General features: G+C 63.5%; 3 protein-coding genes across 3 annotated transcripts; all 3 read left to right on the forward strand.

Annotated features, from left to right (window-relative positions):
• Positions 1-146: 146 nt before the first annotated feature.
• On the forward strand, positions 147-6,623 carry LDBPK_291320 (hypothetical protein, conserved; the record flags this gene model as incomplete). The annotated part of the gene is made up of 1 exon (XM_003862501.1): positions 147-6,623. The coding sequence occupies one exon, from the start codon at positions 147-149 to the stop codon at positions 6,621-6,623; it is 6,477 nt and encodes a 2,158-aa protein (XP_003862549.1).
• Positions 6,624-8,123: 1,500 nt separating this feature from the next.
• Positions 8,124-10,301, forward strand: LDBPK_291330 (hypothetical protein, unknown function; the record flags this gene model as incomplete). The annotated part of the gene is made up of 1 exon (XM_003862502.1): positions 8,124-10,301. The coding sequence occupies one exon, from the start codon at positions 8,124-8,126 to the stop codon at positions 10,299-10,301; it is 2,178 nt and encodes a 725-aa protein (XP_003862550.1).
• Positions 10,302-12,157: 1,856 nt separating this feature from the next.
• Positions 12,158-17,602, forward strand: LDBPK_291340 (hypothetical protein, unknown function; the record flags this gene model as incomplete). The annotated part of the gene is made up of 1 exon (XM_003862503.1): positions 12,158-17,602. One exon carries the CDS (start codon positions 12,158-12,160, stop codon positions 17,600-17,602), a length of 5,445 nt encoding a protein of 1,814 aa, XP_003862551.1.
• Between the last annotated feature and the right edge of the window lie 260 nt (positions 17,603-17,862).

Consider the following 17,862-nt stretch of genomic DNA (forward strand, 5'->3'; position numbering starts at 1 on the left):
CCCCTCACCGCCGTGCGCGCATTGTGTGGTGCAAAACAAAAAAGGACTTGCCGTGTGCGCGTGTATTGAGGCAGACTTCATAGTCGTTTCCTCTTGCAGCTTTTGGGCCTCTTCTTGTGCGTGCCAGGTTCGTTATCCACATCGTAATGTCTGGTGGCCCACCGCCCCCACCGCCGCCTCCGCGGACAGGCGCAGCCGAAGGCGGCGAAGTACACCCGCTGTCCATGTTCAGCAAGCGACCCGCAGGGCCGCCAGGGACACCCTATTCCTCCGTCGTTGACCCAGCGGCGGCGCGCCGGGTCAACATGCTGAGTGCTTACAGCCAGTACGCAAACCCCGCGGCAGGCGCCAGGGCGCTGCCACCTGCAAGCACAGGTAGCGGCTACGCACCACCGCCAGGGCCCGCGGATCCAGCTGCCCCACCTCCTCCTGTTCGGCCACTTGTGGCGACAGGTACTCCAGAGGCGGACAAAGGTCACCCTTCACCATCACCCGCTCAGCTGACCTTAGGCCAGCCCTCTAGCAGCCCGCCTCCTCCACCCCCCTGCGCGGCCCCACCGAAGACGGCAGCCCTCAACACGCCGTGGACACCGCCTCCGCCGCCTCTTTCGCCTGCTACCTCTGCGGGTGGTCCGCGTGTAGGCGGCGCTTCTCGGTACGCCGTGCCCAACTACGCTTTTGGCGGAGAGGCGAATACGAGTGTCGCCGGCCCGCCTCCACCGGCACCACAACCCGCGGCTCCATTGGCAGCATCCCCGCCGCTGCCACCACCACCGCCAGCTGCCCTGCCCAGCGGTGTCATGCATACAATGTTGGAGCACACGGAGCCGGAGGCGCCGTCACATCCACCGCCGGCGGCCTTTTCTTCGCCGTCCGCTCCTGCCGCAGCCCCCGCCGGACCACTGCTGGCGACTCGCGTTAGCGGCGTGGCCCTCGGCCGGCCTGCCAGCTCGCGCAACTCAAGCAATGGCCGCCAGTCGCCTCGTGACTTGAGCGAGTTCACCGGTCACTGGGTACCGAGCCGCATCAGCAAGGAGTATAACACGTTTTTGGCCGAAGTGAATAGCCCGAGTGAGACGGCCGCAGCTGCCGCCGTGGTGCATCACAGCCGTCCCTCGTCACGTGGCAGCAGCATCCTGGAGGGCGTCGCAGCAGCATCGGCTGCAGCGCTGGAGGCTGGGGGCCACCGTACACCGTCCGCGCCGGGACACGCACCCAACATCAGCTCCGGGCTGCGCCGCAGTGTGCCTGCTTTTCTCCAGCCCGGCGGTGGCGACAGCGTCGCGCAGCGCACGGTGCGCGCAGCCTCATCTCGGGTGGACTCGACCACGACTGCGTCGCGCGGCCGCAAACTACTGGAGGCTGCCCTCACGGCACGCGGCGCCCGCCATGCGCCCTTGCGCCACACGTCGTTCTCCAGCCTCGCAGCACATCCTCAGCAACAATCGTCGGCCTCTGTGCAAAAGAGCCAGGGCGCGCCGGTGAGGGGCAAGGAGGCCGGCGCTGCTCCTGCGGAGCACAGCGCCGGGGCACGCTTGGAGATGCGTGACCAGTGGAGCTCTGCAGCGACACATAGAAGCAGCGGTAACGACGGGAGCGCAGCCACAGACGCGTCGCTCTTGGTGCCGGGGCTGGCGACGCTATGCACGGGCAGCGCTTCGTTGAGGACCGGCTACTCTTTCTCGTCTCGGAGCGTTCGGCCGACCATGGGCGGCAACGGAGACTTCCTCACCTGCGATACAGCTCTGCTTTCGAACGCGCGGGCAGGGGATCCCAAGGGCGAGAGCGCAAGTCACGACGGTCCTCTACAGGCTGACGGGCCGCTACGAAGAGCCGACGCCGAGCACGTTAGTAGCAGCGGTCATGCAGGCGACGCCGCGGCCAGTTCTCATCCTTCAGCGCCGCCGAGGAATCCCAATGGCCTTATCGCGGGCGGGATGACTGTTTCGGGAGCGGAAGCGCCTGCGAACGCCCACACCCACACCCCACGTTTCGACGCGAGGGGATCGCTGCCCAGGCCAGCCGACGAGCCGCCACAAAGTGGCCTGAGTGCAGATGACAGGAGTGCCAGTCGACAGGAGCACAGAAGCGCTTTCATGACCGGCAGTGACCCCACTCTCGCTACTACGACACTCGTCAATCCATTCCGTGCAATGGCCAGGAAGAGCGGCGGCGGCGGCGACACTGCCGCGTCGCCGTCACCACCGCCAACAGTCAGCCGGGAACAGCTATCTTGCCAGCAGCAGCAGTGGCAAGATCCCCAGCAGCAGCCACGACAGAAGCTGCTGCTGCATGACGCACCGCACAGCGGTTTTCACAGCGGCGCGCCGCCCTCGGCGCCGTCACCATCCTACCCCGACGCGGAGGCAAACCTACCAGAGAAACTGTCAAGTCCGAAGGACATCACCACAACGGAAGACGCCGGCACTGCTGGTCCTCCTCTACCTCCGCTACCGCAACAACAGCAACCGCTCTTTGCCGCAGCCAACGGCGACACGACAACAGCAACTGCGCCCGTGACTGGCTTTACCACGCCGCGAGGGGGTGGAGCGGGCTCGGTGCCTCGAGCACCGCCGCAGAGGCAGCAGCTTCCACTGCCGCCGTCAAACTCTTCCAGCTCAAATGTGCCCCCCAACATGAGCCGCGGCCTCTACGCGGCGTCCCCCTACGTGCGCGATGAGGATGCGCGGGCCGTGGTCGACGAGTCGCCAATACCACAGCGGCCTCTACCCTTCGACAGCGTGCCGCAGCTGGAGGCGACACCAATGGCGACAGCTGAGCAGGACGAGGGCGAGTTTGGCGCTACCGACAGCGGCGCTCTGGACTACACGCACAACAACGGCGCCCACGCTGTTCGTCGCTCCATGCAGGATGATTTGACCGAGGAAAAAGGCGCTGCCGGGCAGTATCAACCGCCGCCGCCGCCGCGGAATGGCCTTCACGCTGCACCTCCCCTTTCACCGGCGCAGAAGAGAGGCGCTGCAAACCCTTTCAGCGCCATCCTCACGCAAGTCCACCCTAAAGTGCTACACGCGTCTCAGCAACAACCGCCGCCGCAGCCAACACACGAGCCGCAAGCGCAGGAGCAGCGCCAAGAGGGGCCGACGGGCCCCTCTGCTCATCTCATACCGCAGCCATCCGGCCCTCCTCCACCAGTTCTGCCGACGAGGACCATCTCCAAGAGCAGCGCCTTGCCGCTGCTTCCGAACCCGGGCTTTCCGTGCAGCACAAACATCTCTGAGAGCCCCCTCAGCAAAGACAGCACGCCAGCGCTGAAGCCCTCGCCGCGCAACGTGGCTGACACGTGGAGCTGCCACGATTGCCCGTCCTCGTCCAACCCTTTCCTGGAACCGGACGAGAATTTTCTCTTCACCCCCTCGAACGGACTGCTGCCGGATGCGGCGAACACCTCCACCAACAGCACATCAAGACAAAGGCCCCACCAAGCCCTGATGGGCTCTCTCGACTCAGTTCAATCGGCGCCGGCACACCACGAGCCGCCGCCGCGGCCCAAGGACGATTCAGCGCCGCCGATGGCGTCCAACTCTACCACCGCACCGCTGCTAAACTTCGCTGGCGACGGAGGTGCCCCCGGCACCACCACCGCACGCACGCCAGGTGGCGCCACGCTCGTCAACCCTTTCTCCAAGTCCGCCCAAAACTCCAACTGCTACCTGAGCGCCACAACCGTGAGCATCAATGGCAGCGGCGCATTGTCGGGCGGCGCGTCGCTGACAGGATCGTTTGCCGGCGGGGCAGTGCGCAAGAAGTCGCGCCGCAGCGGGGCACCGTGCTTCGCCATCTTCGTCGGCGGCGCCACCCTCTTGCCAGGGGTGCAGGGTGGCAACAGCAGCGAGAGGAGAGGCTTTCCATGCATCGCGGCGTGCTTCAACAACCCAATCTCCTGGTCGCCGCTCATCGCGAACAGCGCCCGGTCTCCATTAGTGCAGCCGATCACCTCGGCTTCCTCACGAACCGGTTCGGTACGAACCACGTCACTAAGTGGAGCTGCTCGCGCTAACACGTCGCCGGTGCCGCGCCCTCTTGGGGTAGGTGCACTGGGAGGCAACATCGGTATCTGTCTCAGCTTCTGTAGCGTGACGGAGGCGCTGACAGCGCGGGGGTCGATGGTGGACCGCAAGGGCATCCGGGGCACCGAGTACGGCCGGCGCTACGTGCGAGCCTTGACGGACGCGGTGCTGCCGTGTGCCCTGCTCGCGGACCAGTGGGCGACTGGGGACGCAGCGACAGGCGCGGTGGTGGCGGGGGTGATGGACGCGCTAAAAGGCTGCGTCCCTGCCCCACTCGGTGAGGTGGTGGAGGTGATGTTGATGGACGCACTGCCGCAAAAGGATGGGGACGGCTTTGTGTGGAAGGACAACGGTGGCCGCCGACTCGCCGAGCTGCTTACGGCGGCGGCGCAGGCTGACGCTCGCAGGCGCGCGGCGACCGCTCGTAGCAGGAGCGCCACTGCCCATCCCGCAGCTGGCGCTAGTGCCACCAGCGCCACGGAGGCGAATGATGCACTGATGGCAATCTCGCCGCTGAACCCGGTGACCAGCGCCGCTAGATGCGACTCGAAGGAGCGGGCTGCCGCGCTCCGCCGGGTGGAGGATCTGCTGTGCACGGGTCAGCGTGTGGAGGCGGTCGAGGCCGCCCTCGAGGCGCACCTCCACGCGCACGCGCTCCTGATTTCCATGATGTGCCCGACCAAGGACTTGTACCTACGGAGTGTCCAGGCGGTCATGCAGCAGGAGCTTTCGGTCACGTCTCCGCTTGCCCACGCCTACAGCATGTTCAACGAGATGCCACTCCCTCCCTTGGTCCCGCCCCCCTCGAAGGCGGACGAGGAGGATGAGGGGGCGACGGCATTAGGTGAGGGGAGAAGCATCTCGGAGGCTGCCCAGCACCAAGAGCAGCAACACAAGCGGCAACAGCAGATGTTCTTGCGCAATCAGGAGATGCTGCAGCAAACGTGGCGCCGCCACGCTGCGATTTTGCTTTCGAACTTCACTCGCCACAGCGGAAATGGCCTGCTGCAGCTTGCCACGACGCTCCAACAGGTTCACCTCGTCGTGGAGGCGCACACATGCTTGCTGCTGCTGCACCTCACACCACTTGGTATGGCGGGCCCGGCCCGCGCCGGTGCGGAGCCTCTTCCCCCAGCATCCTCTCTGTCTCCGGAGTGTGTGGAGGATCTGCTGCCGCGTCCGGATCAGCGGCAGGTCATGGAGGAGATACGGCGGCGCATCGGCGTCGTCGGCGGCACGTACCACCCCACGCGGGGATGCCGTGCAAGCTTCCTGACGCCTGTCACGACGCTTCTCACGCAGCTGGTGCAGCTGGTGAGCGCGCGGCTCGACGCGCGGGCACCTCCACTGTCACCCCCCGAGTCAGCTGAGCCGCCAGTGCCGTTCCACGGGCTGCCACATGGCCAGCCTCGGAGCGATATTGGGTACCGCATGATGCAGGTGCTGTGGCTGCGCGAGTTGGGACTCGGCAAGGAGTCTGCGCAAGCGCTGCACGCATTGCTGCAGCGCATGCCCCCACCGCTGGCTTTCTCTCTGCGTGTGCCGCCGCGCACGCTCAATGAGCTCGTCTACCTCTTTGGTGGCGTGCCGCCGCCGTCGCCGCAGCAGCCACCGGATGCTCTAGACGGCGCTGCTGCTGCAGCGAGGGGTGAGTCGGTCCCTGAGAGCGAAGCCACCACGCAGCAGCCCTCCGCAAACGCCTACGCCGGATCCCCATCACACTCGCGCGAAGTGTTGCCCCAGAACGCCGACGACGAGGCTGACAAGGTGCCTAGCACAAGCAGGTCAACGTTGACGCGCTCTACATCAGAGGTGCACCACACCGGCCCGCTGCCGCAGCGAAACCCCCAGCAGCGACAGGCGCCGACACCGCAGCACCTCTCATTGCTCAACCGCGCGTTGCTGCCGTCCTCTCCGCCCGGCACCGCCACTTCTCTACTCACACGCGATCAGCGCGCGGCCGCCCTCCAGCCGCTGGAGCGGCCAGAACCACCTTCTGACGGCAAGCCCGGCAACGCCAGCGCCAAGGCGGCAACGGCGCCAGCTGCTGGCAAGCTGAAGCAGCCCGCGCCGCGTCGCTCTCGCTCGCTCGATGTGCTGCGCAACTTCTTCCGGCGCGGCCACAGCGAGGCGGCTGGCGAGGAGAAGTCTGACGAGGCGAAGCCGATGCATCTTGACACGGAGAAGCCACCAGCGTTCGACCCTGTGACGGGCCGGTGGCTGTTCGAGGAGACAGAGGAGGAGAAGCGGCTGCGAGAGCTCGCCAAGGCAGGCCCGCCCAAGATGGCACCCAAGGCTGCGGGGCCGACTTCCGCACCGGTAGCTTCTGCGGCCGCATGGGGGCCATCCCCTTCTGAGTCGGCGCCGCTGCAGCGACCAGCAACAGGTAAAGAACCTCAGCCTGGCAACGCGCGTCCTGGCCCAGGCGCACCAACCCCCGTTCATGCCGGAGGGGGCATGCTGGCACCTCGCCCAAGTGGTGGCGCTCCTGCAATTGCGGGCCGTGACGCGCCGCCGCCAACGATGGCTGGTCGTGGTGCAGCGCGGCCTGGTGGGCGGCCGCAGTACGTGGACATGTTCAACACGAATTAGTGCGCCTAATTCGCTGCAATGCAAGGGAAGTGATAGGCGAACTGGACTGCTGCACGCGAGGGGCATCTTGTGAGTGGGTGAGCTGCGTAGCACGTAACAGCCCCTTCTCCCTCCTTCCCTCCCTCCCTCTCTTCTCCAACGAATGAAGGAGGAGGAGGGGAGGGGGCTGAGGCTGTGCCGTTGTTTTGGTGACCGTGGAGAGTGTTTTGTCGAGCTCTGCGTTTTAAGCTCTGATGCCAGTCGAGAGGGCGGGTGAACGTGCCACTGGCACGCGCACGCACGCATGTGCTTGGCAGCTGCTCCTCCATAGCCGATTAGCCGAGGGGAGGGGGCGTTTCGGCGTAGGCGCATGCGCAATGTCTGTGTGGGGGTGTGAAGGGTGGAGGAGGTTCTGCTGATGCGGGGTGTCGGCGCCATGTGGTCGTCGAATGCCGTTGCCGCTTCTCTGCGAGTCCTTTCCTTTGTCTTTTTCGTTTGTTGTTGTTGGGCTCCTTCTGCACGTGTGCAACTTTGTTTTCAAGGGTGCGCGCGCGCGCGTGTGTGTGGGCGTCCGTGCGTTGTGGGCCTCGCTCGCTCGCCACCGCGCGTAGCCTGGTGTTGTGTCAAGACACGGCGTACTAACGCAAAGCAAGCAAACAATCGAGGCGAGAAAAACGAAGGGGGCGAGGAAAGCGTCACGTCCAGAGCGTGTGCGTACGTGAGGGTGCCGTTGTCGACATGCGTGCTGCTGCGTACCTGCGAGCACACGTGCTTGTGGGCGGCCCCCTTCCTCCTCCCTCCGTCTCTCTCTGAGGAAGCGCCGTCATGACACAAATGCCTACAAACATGCCGACGCCTGCATTTTGTTTCTGTACATTTTTGGTAATGAAGGGACCTGCCACGCCTTTTTTCGCCCTCAAGTTGGCGGAGAGGGGAGCCGTGCCTTCCCCAGCAGGGAGAAGGCTGGAGGACTTGACCGCTCTCGGTATTCATGCCCTTGAGCCTTTCTCTCTCTGTGTCTGTGCACGCCGAACTCACTTCCATCTTGCATTATCTTCATCCCATCCCCTCTTTCTATTGGACACGCCGCAGATCTCAGCACTAGCACCAGCAACAAGACATTAACGCATACCCACCAACTCAGCAGCCACAAACGCCACCACTGTGATTGCGCACCCTCATTACACCTCACACATACAGACAATAACGCATTCGGCTCAGCATCTCCCCTTCCGTTGCCCTCCCCTCCCTTTACCGCCGCTGGGCCCGCGCTCTTTGGCGCTTTTCCTTGGCGTCGTACCTGAGGCACGACAGAAGTTTGTTCCCCAACCTGTTTCTTCTTGGGCAGCGATGAGCACCACGGACGCATTGATTACAGGCGCGGAGGCCTCACCGGCGTCTCCGGCAACCCCGCCATCTCCGCCAACCTCCCCGGCGGCTACCGGTCCGGCTTCAACGGCAGCCGTGACCACGTACACGGTTGGCATCGACATCGGCTCCGCCACTACCCGCGTGGCTATCATGGACCCGGCAAAGCTGATGCCGACAATTATACGCAACGCCTTGGGCAATGAGGCCACGAGCACCGTGGTGTCGTTTGCCGCCAACGAGGCTCGCTCTTTCGGCGAGAACGCGGCGGCGCGGCAGGTGACGAAAGCGTCGGAGACCATTGTCGATCTTGCGCCGTGGATCTTTGGCTACACGTCTGGGGAGCAGGTGCCAAAGGACACCGCCGTGTCACTGCAGGTGGTGTCACCGGCCACCGCCATGACCGAGGCTGTTGTCTTGAAATCCCGGCAGCTTGGCACGCAGGAGCACCTTACCCACCCAGCGCAGGTGGCTGCCTTCTACATCAAGTCGCTCCTGCAGTTCTTGCCGGACAAGGAGATGATACGCACCTCTCCGGTCTGCCTGGCTGTGCCGTCTGCAGCATGCGCGGCTTCCTTCGAAGCGCTCCGCCAAGCCGCTTTTCTTGCTGGCGTGCCGCAAGAGAAGACGATAATCGCTCACTCAGACGAGGCCACCGCCGTGTACTTCCACCACCTCCAGTACAGAAGCTTACCCGCGAAGCATGAGGGCGCGGCGGTGCCAGTGGTGCTGATCGACATTGGACAGAGCTGCTCTGTCGCCTCCCTCATCATCGCCTCCCAGCCGCGCGTGGAGAAGGTGGGTTGCCAGACGCTGCGCATGGGCAGCGAGTACATCGATACTCTTCTGTGCAGCCACGTATACAGTGAGCTCGGCAAGAAGTTCGGCGCGGCGGCGGATCCCTTGCGTGGCGACATCAAGTCGTTTCGCAAGATCCTGCGCGAATGCCGAAAGGCCAAGGAGGTGCTCTCGACGGCGGACGAGACGCAGGTGCAGCTAGAAGGTCTTAGCGGTGACATCGACATCATCGTTTCCGTAACGCGTGCGATGATGGAGCAGGCGGCGCTGCCGTTTCTGCAGGCAGTGCGTGCGATGCTCACGGCCATCAAAGAGAAGCTGCCGGAGCCGAAGGCGACGGAGGACGGTTCACAGGCGGCAGCCGTGCCCCCTCGCGTCGAGGTGATTGGCGGCGGGTGGCGCTCCGTGTGCGTCATGGAGGCGATCAGGGAGGTGTTCGGCATCACGCGTGTCGGCGTATCGCTCGATGCCAACCTCAGCGTGGCGGAGGGCAGCGCCATCCTCGCTGAGGTGCGCCGGCTGACCATCGCAAGGCAGCAGCGGGAGCAGGACGAGGAACAGACGGCACAAGACACGGCCGCATCCTCGGTAGCGGAGGCTCACCAGGTCGAGCTCGTTGGCTTTGAGGTCCTTGACGCGAACTCCCCCATCAGCCGACCGCTCTCCGAGGCAGGTGTGAGGGCCGTGAAGGAGTGGATGGTGCTGGAGAAACAGATGGAGGACAGCGACGCCCGCATCCACGAGCGACTGGCCGCGCTGAATCGACTTGACTCGTACATTCTGCAGACCCTGGCCGCGGTCGACAACTGCGCTGCGTCGAGTGAGAAGAAGACCGAGATGCGGACCTACATTGGGGAGGTCGACGCGTACGTGCGCAGCGAGGGCGATGAGGCAAGCACGGCGGAGTTGAACGAGAAGCTGGCGGCTGTGCAGGCCCACGTCACGGAGCACTTCTCTGAGATAGAGGCGTACTACGAGAGCGTGCGTACGGAGGAGAAGAGAAAGGAGGAAGAACTGGTGAAGCTGAGCAAGGAGCGGCAGGAGGACGAGTCCGACTTGAAGAGCGACCCCCAACGTCTGCGCATGGCTCAGAAGCGGCGTGAGCAGGGGCAGGGCTTGTTTAAGGAGGAGTGCTGGGCCGAGGCGCAGACGCGCTTTGTGCAGGCGCTCTCCGTTCTCGGCCAGCTCTACGACACGAGCAGCGAGGAGAACAAGACGAAGAAGCGGGAGATTTCCCTCTCGTGCTACCTCAACATCGCCTCCTGCAGCGTCAAGCTCGGGCTGTGGAAGAACGCGGTGAACAACTGCACCAACGCGCTCGAACTCGTGCCAGATCACCCAAAGGCGCTCTTCCGCCGCGGGCAGGCCTACAGCGCGCTGAAGGAGTACGAGGAGGCGGTGGCAGACCTGGAGAAGGCCAAGACGGTGTCGCAGGGCGACCCGGCGGTTGTGACAGAGCTGAACAAGGCAAAGGCCGCCCTGGAGGCAGAAAAGGCGAAGACAAAGAAGATGTTCGCTAAGATGTTCTCATAGGGAAAGGAGAACGGCAGCGCAGGCTGATGATTGCACGTGAACCCCGAAGGATTCTATTCGAGCGCATGTACATCTTTGGGTGTACGTGTGCGTTGTGGGAGGGGGGGGAGGCAAGCGTGAAGGACGAATGGGAGCGGCGAAAGGGACCGAGTTTCGTGTCCGGTGACGGCGGTGCTTCGTCCTCTTCTCTATCGCTTCTCCCCCGTGTTTTCTGCGCTGCGTGCGTGCGCAGGACACCCAGATGGTTCGCCCTTCAGGCTTTTGCCTTAATTTGTTTTTCTTTGGGAGGGTGCTTCTCTCTCTCTTTTGTGCGCACGCGTATTTTCAAAACGAACACTCGGCCCCTTCCGTGCGTCTCTCACCCTTCCGTACATTATTTGACGACAGCCATCAGCGTATGTGCATGTGTGTGTGCGTGGGGAGAGGGTAAGGGGAGAACAAGCGTGCGCACACACACACACACACACACACACACACACACGCAGACACACTTGGCTGCATGCGTAGCTGTGCGCCGTCGCGAGCGGTCAATTTGCGCTGCATGAGTATTGCAAACATATGGTACTGCTGCTTCCTCTCTTCCCACCTCCGTCCCTACCCCTGTCTTGATTCCCTCATCTTGCCTCCACGCGTTTGTCTTTCACGTACACGTGCCCTTCTTGTGCGCACGTCCTGCACCCATTTCCGACGTGTTCGCAGCGCACACGCCCTGCCCTGCCGTGCCCCACGCTTCCTTTTCGTTTCTCGCGGAGTTGCACTTGACTCGTCTTTATTTTTCGTTTTGCGGCGCTCTCATTCGCGTGTATCATCTGTGCTCTTGCACGGAGGTGCTGTGCACGCGCGCGTGACTGTCTGTCGCGGAGATTCTTCGTTTTTTTTTTCTTTGTGGGCCCCTCTCTCTCTCTCTCCCTGCGTGTGCGCCCCTGTTGGCTCGCTCTTTTCTGTGCTTGATACTTTTCGCTGCGCGGCGAGGGCGGGGGCCCATCGCGGACGCGTCAGACCGTCCCACAGGGCGGCATCGTGGAACACACACGCACAGGAGCAAACGTTTTGCCATAGACAAACCCAAGCACGCAACAACAACAGCAAAGCGCATAGACCCTCCAGCGCGCAAACACGCGCTCATTCTGGAGTGGATCTGGCTGCACCGGCACATCCAGTCCCACCGAAGCTTCGTTTCGCCCCATCCACAGCACCGCGCCATACGTACACTCATCTCCTCATAAGCGGGAGAGAAAGCCGAGGGAGGGGGGGGTGGAGGGGACAGTGAGGCTGCTTCAACTGGACCGCTGCCCCACTTGTTCTTCTCCCTCAGCGACTAAGGTGCTACGCGCCGCACACACACACACACACACACACACAAACAGACACGCGCCGCCATCTCCTTCGCTTTCCGCTACTCTCTCCCCTCCCATTAAATAAAAAGGATTGCATGTCTCTCAAGCCGGCTGGACTGTAATCTATTACCGAGTGCGCTCATCTTCTGCCTTGTGCTTCGGCTGCGCAACCTTCGTGTGTCTGCGTATCCATCGCACTCCCCACTCCCCCCCCTCCCCCCCCCGCCCATCCCACAGAGGTGCCACCGCCCTTTTTTTTTTGTTCGACTCGCTCTCTCTACCTATCCTTCTCCTGTTTCGCTTGCTCATGTCTGTGGTGCCCATTTCCTTCGCTCCTGTCTGTGCCGTTCGTATGCCCTTGTCATCTTCGTTAGACTAGATTTGCTTTGCCTGCCGTTTTCTATTTTTTGTTGTCTCACCCCCCCCCTCCCCCGTCGGCGTGAGTGTGTCGGATCACGCCTCGCTTTGAGTATTTCTTGTCGACGTTGTGGATCGTGCGAGAGGAAGACGGTGAATCAGATGCCGTCCACGTATGCCCATGAGCCAGATATGCGCTCGCTGCTGACCATCACGCGGTGCGTTTCCGCCATGCAGCACTCGGAGGTAAAGTCGTGCGCGGCCCTCTTTTCGGACGCACATGACAACCTCATGCGTGATTCATGCACTTCTCACGCGAGGGTACGTAGGGAGGGGGAACCGACTGGGTATGTAAGCGGCACACTCGAGCCGCCGCGGGGCAAGCAGCCATCGTCGACGATGCGCCGCAACGGCTGGCCCAAAGCAGCACGGCGGGCTCTTGTTTTCGAGGACTCTCCACCACCACCGCCATCCTTCTCGAAGCACGCAGTGCACCGAGAGTGCAGTGCATTCTTCACTTCAATGAGACTCGCAGAAGAAGACATACGAGTGGAGGAGTACGTGCTGGGCAGGAACAGCGACCGGAATGCGTCAGGCATGAGGCAGGGGGAGGCCCATGATACGCAGTCCGCTGAGTCTCGTGCGTACTGGAGCTTCGGCTTCTTGCAGCAAGAGAGGGACTTAATCAGGAGTGGCACTGACGCCAGGGGTCCCCACTTTTTGTCGTTCGACGCCCCTGACGTTTCACGCGCTGCTTCCCTTGTGTCTCCCAGCGGCGCGGCTGCACGAACGGTTTTGCCGTTATCGACGTCTCTTTCTCATCTGCAGCGCCAGCCATCATCACCGCCATCATTGGGGCCACAGTCGGGGGCAGCTGTCGCTACACCGGCACTGAGTGCACACCCCCTCCGACTGAACATTAGCGCTGATATTTGTAGCAAGAACTGTCGCGCAAGCAACAGTCGTCACTTTACCTTGTCCTCGCTCAGCGTCTCGAAGGTGAATGATACGTCGCATATCGAACGAGCCGATTCTGCATCCTCCGTCGAAGGACTGTGCAATGCTGGCGGTTTCGACCTTGCGCAGACGAGCTCCAGGAGGCATAGCTCACATCAAGCGCTGCAGCGACAGCCGGACTGCCGCGACAAGCATGCGAGCTCCCGGCCGACTCGATGGATGACGTCGGAGGAGGGAGAAGCATCTCTTGCATCGCCGGTACAGAAGCCGGCGTACAACGGTAGCGCCGCCCCGTCCGTCGCCGTCTCCCTCTCTCGGCCGTTGGCCACTGCGGCTGTGGCGCGCAACGACAGAAGCGTGACGTCCAGCGACACGGAAGCCCTGTGGCCATCCGCGCGGACTGCCGGTGCATATTCGCCTCCTCAGAGCTCGAACGCCTCGGTCGCATCTTTTTATTCCCACTTCTTTTCCTCTGCTGAGCGCGGCGGCCGTCGCAGCACCAGTCGCAGTACGAGCATGCGTCGTGAAGGCCGCGTGCACGAAGCGGAGGCGACCGCAACGGGCAGCGGTGGCACTACAGCTCTCTCACATGCTGCTCCCGCGGTAGCTGTAGCTGGAGCAGCAGGCAGGGCTGCTCTCGATGCGAGGGGGCACCCAGTCGTCAGACGAGGCGATGACGTTAACGCAGGCGCGGTGTGGACGACCTCGGATCGCCCGCAGCGCGCCACACGCGCCGTTTCGGAGAAGTCGCCGTCGGCAGATCGCGCGCCCTCCCGAGCGGCCGCGTCTTCTTCACTGGATCTTGAGCGGCACACCCTGCCGGTGGAGTCGTCGCCTCTGCTAAGCACCGCTGTGCTCGCCGTCACAGCGAGCAAGGCCTCACCGGCACCGTTTAGTAGTCGGTCACTGCGCTTCTCTCCACCCTCCGCCGCAGCGGCTGTTGTTGCCGGTGAGGCTCGTGTGATGGGGGCTTCGTCCTCGCAGAGCTCGACACACAAGAGCGAGAGCGCCAACGTGCATTGCCGGGATGTGTCCCATACGTCGGCTTCATCGTCTCGTGCGTCCGGGTTGGCCTCTGCCTCTATCGCCATGGCGGCTAAGGCTGACGCGTGTCTCGCTGAAGCGCCGCCGACTCCGCCCGATGGGCTGTCGAGGCCGGAAGCAGCGAACACCGGTGCGGCACGTAGACAATATCCTCCACCGCCGCCCCTGCCTTCGCCGCTCCTTGAGTCTTCGCCAGGCGCTGATATGTGGCGCGCGGGTGCTCTAGTGCAGCAGTCCTTATCGCGACACGGCAGTTTCGGGGCAGAGCCGGTCTCAGAGAGGGTCGGAGAAACTCCGCTAGAGCCACCGGCGTGCGCAGAGAGCCCTTCTTACTCCCTTCCAAGGCGCCGACGGTCTCCACTCGAAGGCGCCGCAAATATGCCTGATGTGGCGGGGAGAGATGCCCAACCTTCCGTGCCCGCTGTGGCAGGCACTCGTGATATCACCGGACCGGTGCAATCGATAGCAGATGGGGGGCAGAGGAAGGCACTGAGCGGCCCAGCTGCCCGACTGGGGCCAGGAGAGAAAATCGTCCATGGCTTTCGGGGGCGACGGCACGCGGCTCCACAGTCGAAGGCCATCGACGCGACAGAAGAGCCGCCGACTGCGGTGAGTGGAATGGAGGACAACGTGCCAAGAGAAGCGAACACGTGCATCGCTGGCGACACATCGGGTCGCCTCTCAAGAGAGGTCAGTGAGGAGTGGCGGAATCAGCAGCAGCAGAAACAGCAAAAGTGGCATCACTATGTGATGTGCGTGCCTCCCGTGAGGGCTCCCGGCGCATCTCCACTGAGTCGGCGCAGCGCAGCGGCTGCGGCTACTCATCACCGGCAAACGGGCATGCCGCTGTCTACGTCACTGGGCGTCTCCTCCGCGACAACTCCTCCCCCGCTCGCGCAACGTGGCAATCGCAGTCCATTTTTGGGTGGTGGCGGCGGCGGTAACGCCTCTGCACGCTCACCCGCGATCGATGCCAGGAGGGGGGTGCAGGAAGCAACCGACAGGACCGGTAGTGGCTGCGCTCATTGTTCACCAGCGGCTTCAAAACTGGAAGCGGAGGAGGTGGGCCACGGAGAAGCAACGGCAGCCGCTGCTGAGGCGCCGGAGCATTCGCGGCCATCGCCCCTAGTGCTGAGCCATGCAGCTGTTACCTCGATGGGGAGAAGCGAAGAAGGCAGGGGCTCGTATCGCAGCCGCAGCGGCAGCGGTGTCCGAGCAAGTGACGCGGGCGGTGAGGGCTTTGACAACGAGAGCCGCACCAACGGCACAACGGCGCGCCAGCCAAGGCGCTATCACGGTGGCAGCGAGCCCACAACCCGACACAGAGTCACCGCTGGCCCCGCCACGTGCCACACTCCGTTCGACTCACTTCACAGCGCCGGCGTGGACTTCGACTGGGTCGCGAACGACCACGCATCTCAGCAGCGACTGCAGCGCTACACTGGCGACGAGGGACCACTTGCCGTGCCTTCATCCATCGACACGGCTGTGACCGGGCCACCGTCTGCGCTGGCAGCGTTGGCAGTGCGCGAGGGCCCTGTCAGGCGGGGACGCGTGATGACCTCGCAAACTCCCGCGGCGCCGCTGCCCACCTGCGGTGCCGTGGGAGCTGAGGACTTGGACCAGAGTGACCCCACGCTCTCGGTGCGGCGCGCAGACAGCTCCACGAGCCGCTTCGAGGTGTTACTGTGCACGTCATCCAACTCGCAAACACGATACCAAACCCCGCCACACTCACCTTACACCCCGGAGCTTGGCTCATCGCTCACGAACAGAGCCGGCATCCCTTGCATGGACTCGTTCGCTTCCCTGGAGCACACCCCGCTGACGCGCTCCGTGACTAGCGCATCCGCGATGGAGGGCTCAGCGACAGAGTGCGACGCCCCTGTCATGTCAACCTTCTTTGCAGATGACCACGTAGCTGACGCAATCCCGGCGGCAGCGGCTGCGCGGCAAGTGACAGGGGGGCGAGACAAAGACATAGCTGACGACGTGCCTGCCACGCAAGGCCTTGTGCTGGGGGTGGATGAGAAGGCTAAGGTACATGCCCTGCCTCATTACGTTGAGAGCGACAGCGGCCCCGTGCCGCGTTCTTCAGTGGAATGGCCGTCGTCACTTGGCTCGCGAAACCCCGACCAGCCGTCTCGCGTCACTCAACCAGCAGCGCGCACTTCCGGTGACGTCGGCGCGGAGGCTGCCCACCCCACCCCACCGACCTCTTCAGGGACGAGAAATGTGGTGGCCGCTTGCGCACATCGTACCCCCCTGGACAGTCGCCTCCACAGCAATTCGGTGTTCAGAGCAGGGCCTACGCACACCTGCCATGTAGCGAGCGCATCGGCGAGTCGAGGCGCTAGGGAGGCGTACACAGGCCCATCGACCGATCTCGGCACCAGCGAGGAGCCGGGCAACAGCGATGGTGATGGGCTGGAAGATAGCCTCGACGATGCACCGACGCTGTGGGATCGCCATGCACCCTACCCCGCCCCCGCCCTTTCCATCGACGGCGGCGACGTGTACTCGAGCGTGTCCTCCGCGTCAACGCCGCCGCCGCCTCCGCCGGGGCCGCTGCGCGAGCCACGGCAGCAGGTGCACCGACAGCGAGAGACTTCCCTGCTGTCCTCCTCCTCGGCACCCGTGAACGATGCGGAGGACAAGGTGACGGCGCTGATGTCGACGGCTATCGCTCACGGAACAGGAGGCTGCCGAGCGGAAGCGGGGGAAGGCACCCGCCGCCGCGTGGCGCCAGAGTTGTCTTCCTCGATAGTTTCGATCAACGCGGCCTCGTCGGCGACGACCTCATCGCGGCCCCGACGTGGGCGCCACGCGGGCGAAAGACAAGAGGAAGAGCACGAGTCCGATGACGTGCCGGCGGCTTACACTCAGCGCTTGCAACAGTGGCAGCAGGCCCAGAATAATGATGTGCAGCCGCAGGCATTGTATAGGGCGCTTCGCAGCGACTTCTTTGCTAGTAGGTCCTGCCCTCGCTGGGGCAGCGAAAGCACGCAGCCCTACGACGCGGAGGGGTGTCACAGCAGAGGCGACATGCTGGATGGGCTCGAGCGTGAACCAAACACGCTAATGAACGGCGGTGGTGGTGGTGGCGAAGACCATGGAGGCTTCGCCGCGTCGGCCCCGTCCTCGCTGCCGTCGCGCGAGGGCTCCATGCAGGCCAACGCCCTGATTGGGTCCGCCGCGGCCGAGTTACGTGAAAGTCGACCTTCTATCGCTTCGTCCTCAGCGACTGGCGCGACGGCGTCGGCGACGGCGGTGTCAACGGCAACGACGGCCAAGACGCCAGAGTGTCGCGCACCAGCGTCATGGCAGCGCATGCGCCTATCCTTTGCAGTGGTGCCTTCGAAGCCGCCGATAGACTCTGGAGCGAATCGACCTCTGGGTACCGATGGACTGCACCGCAGCTCTGCCTTCCCCTTCAGTGATGGCAACTCCGCCGTAGTGTCGCAGGCGGCCGGGATCTACCCGGGACGACAGCGGGCGATGGCAGCGGCGGAAGCAGACAGCTTTGGCGCCGACGCGGATGAGGATGAGGATGAGGATGGGGGGTACTGCAGTTACGGATGCGAAAGCGACCTAATCTACGTGTGAGGACCTCGTCACCGCCGCCGTCTACGCCGTTAGTAAAGGGTGTTGCGCTCCCCAGTGAGAACGTGGCGGTGATGTTGCATGCACCGTGTGCTCGCACAGTTTGCGTGCGTTTGTGATCGCTGCGAGCGAAAGCGTCCCCTGTTGCCCTCCTGTTTCCTTATAAAAGTGTATTCTCTATGTGTTCTGGACATTCTCGAGCGCCGCACCTTGAGCGCATGTCTTTCTGACTCTCGCGCTCCACAGTATTTACTCTCCTTCAC

The sequence above is a fragment of the Leishmania donovani genome, chromosome 29 (assembly GCF_000227135.1).
Source record: "Leishmania donovani BPK282A1 complete genome, chromosome 29".
NCBI classification, from domain to species: Eukaryota; Euglenozoa; class Kinetoplastea; order Trypanosomatida; family Trypanosomatidae; genus Leishmania; species Leishmania donovani.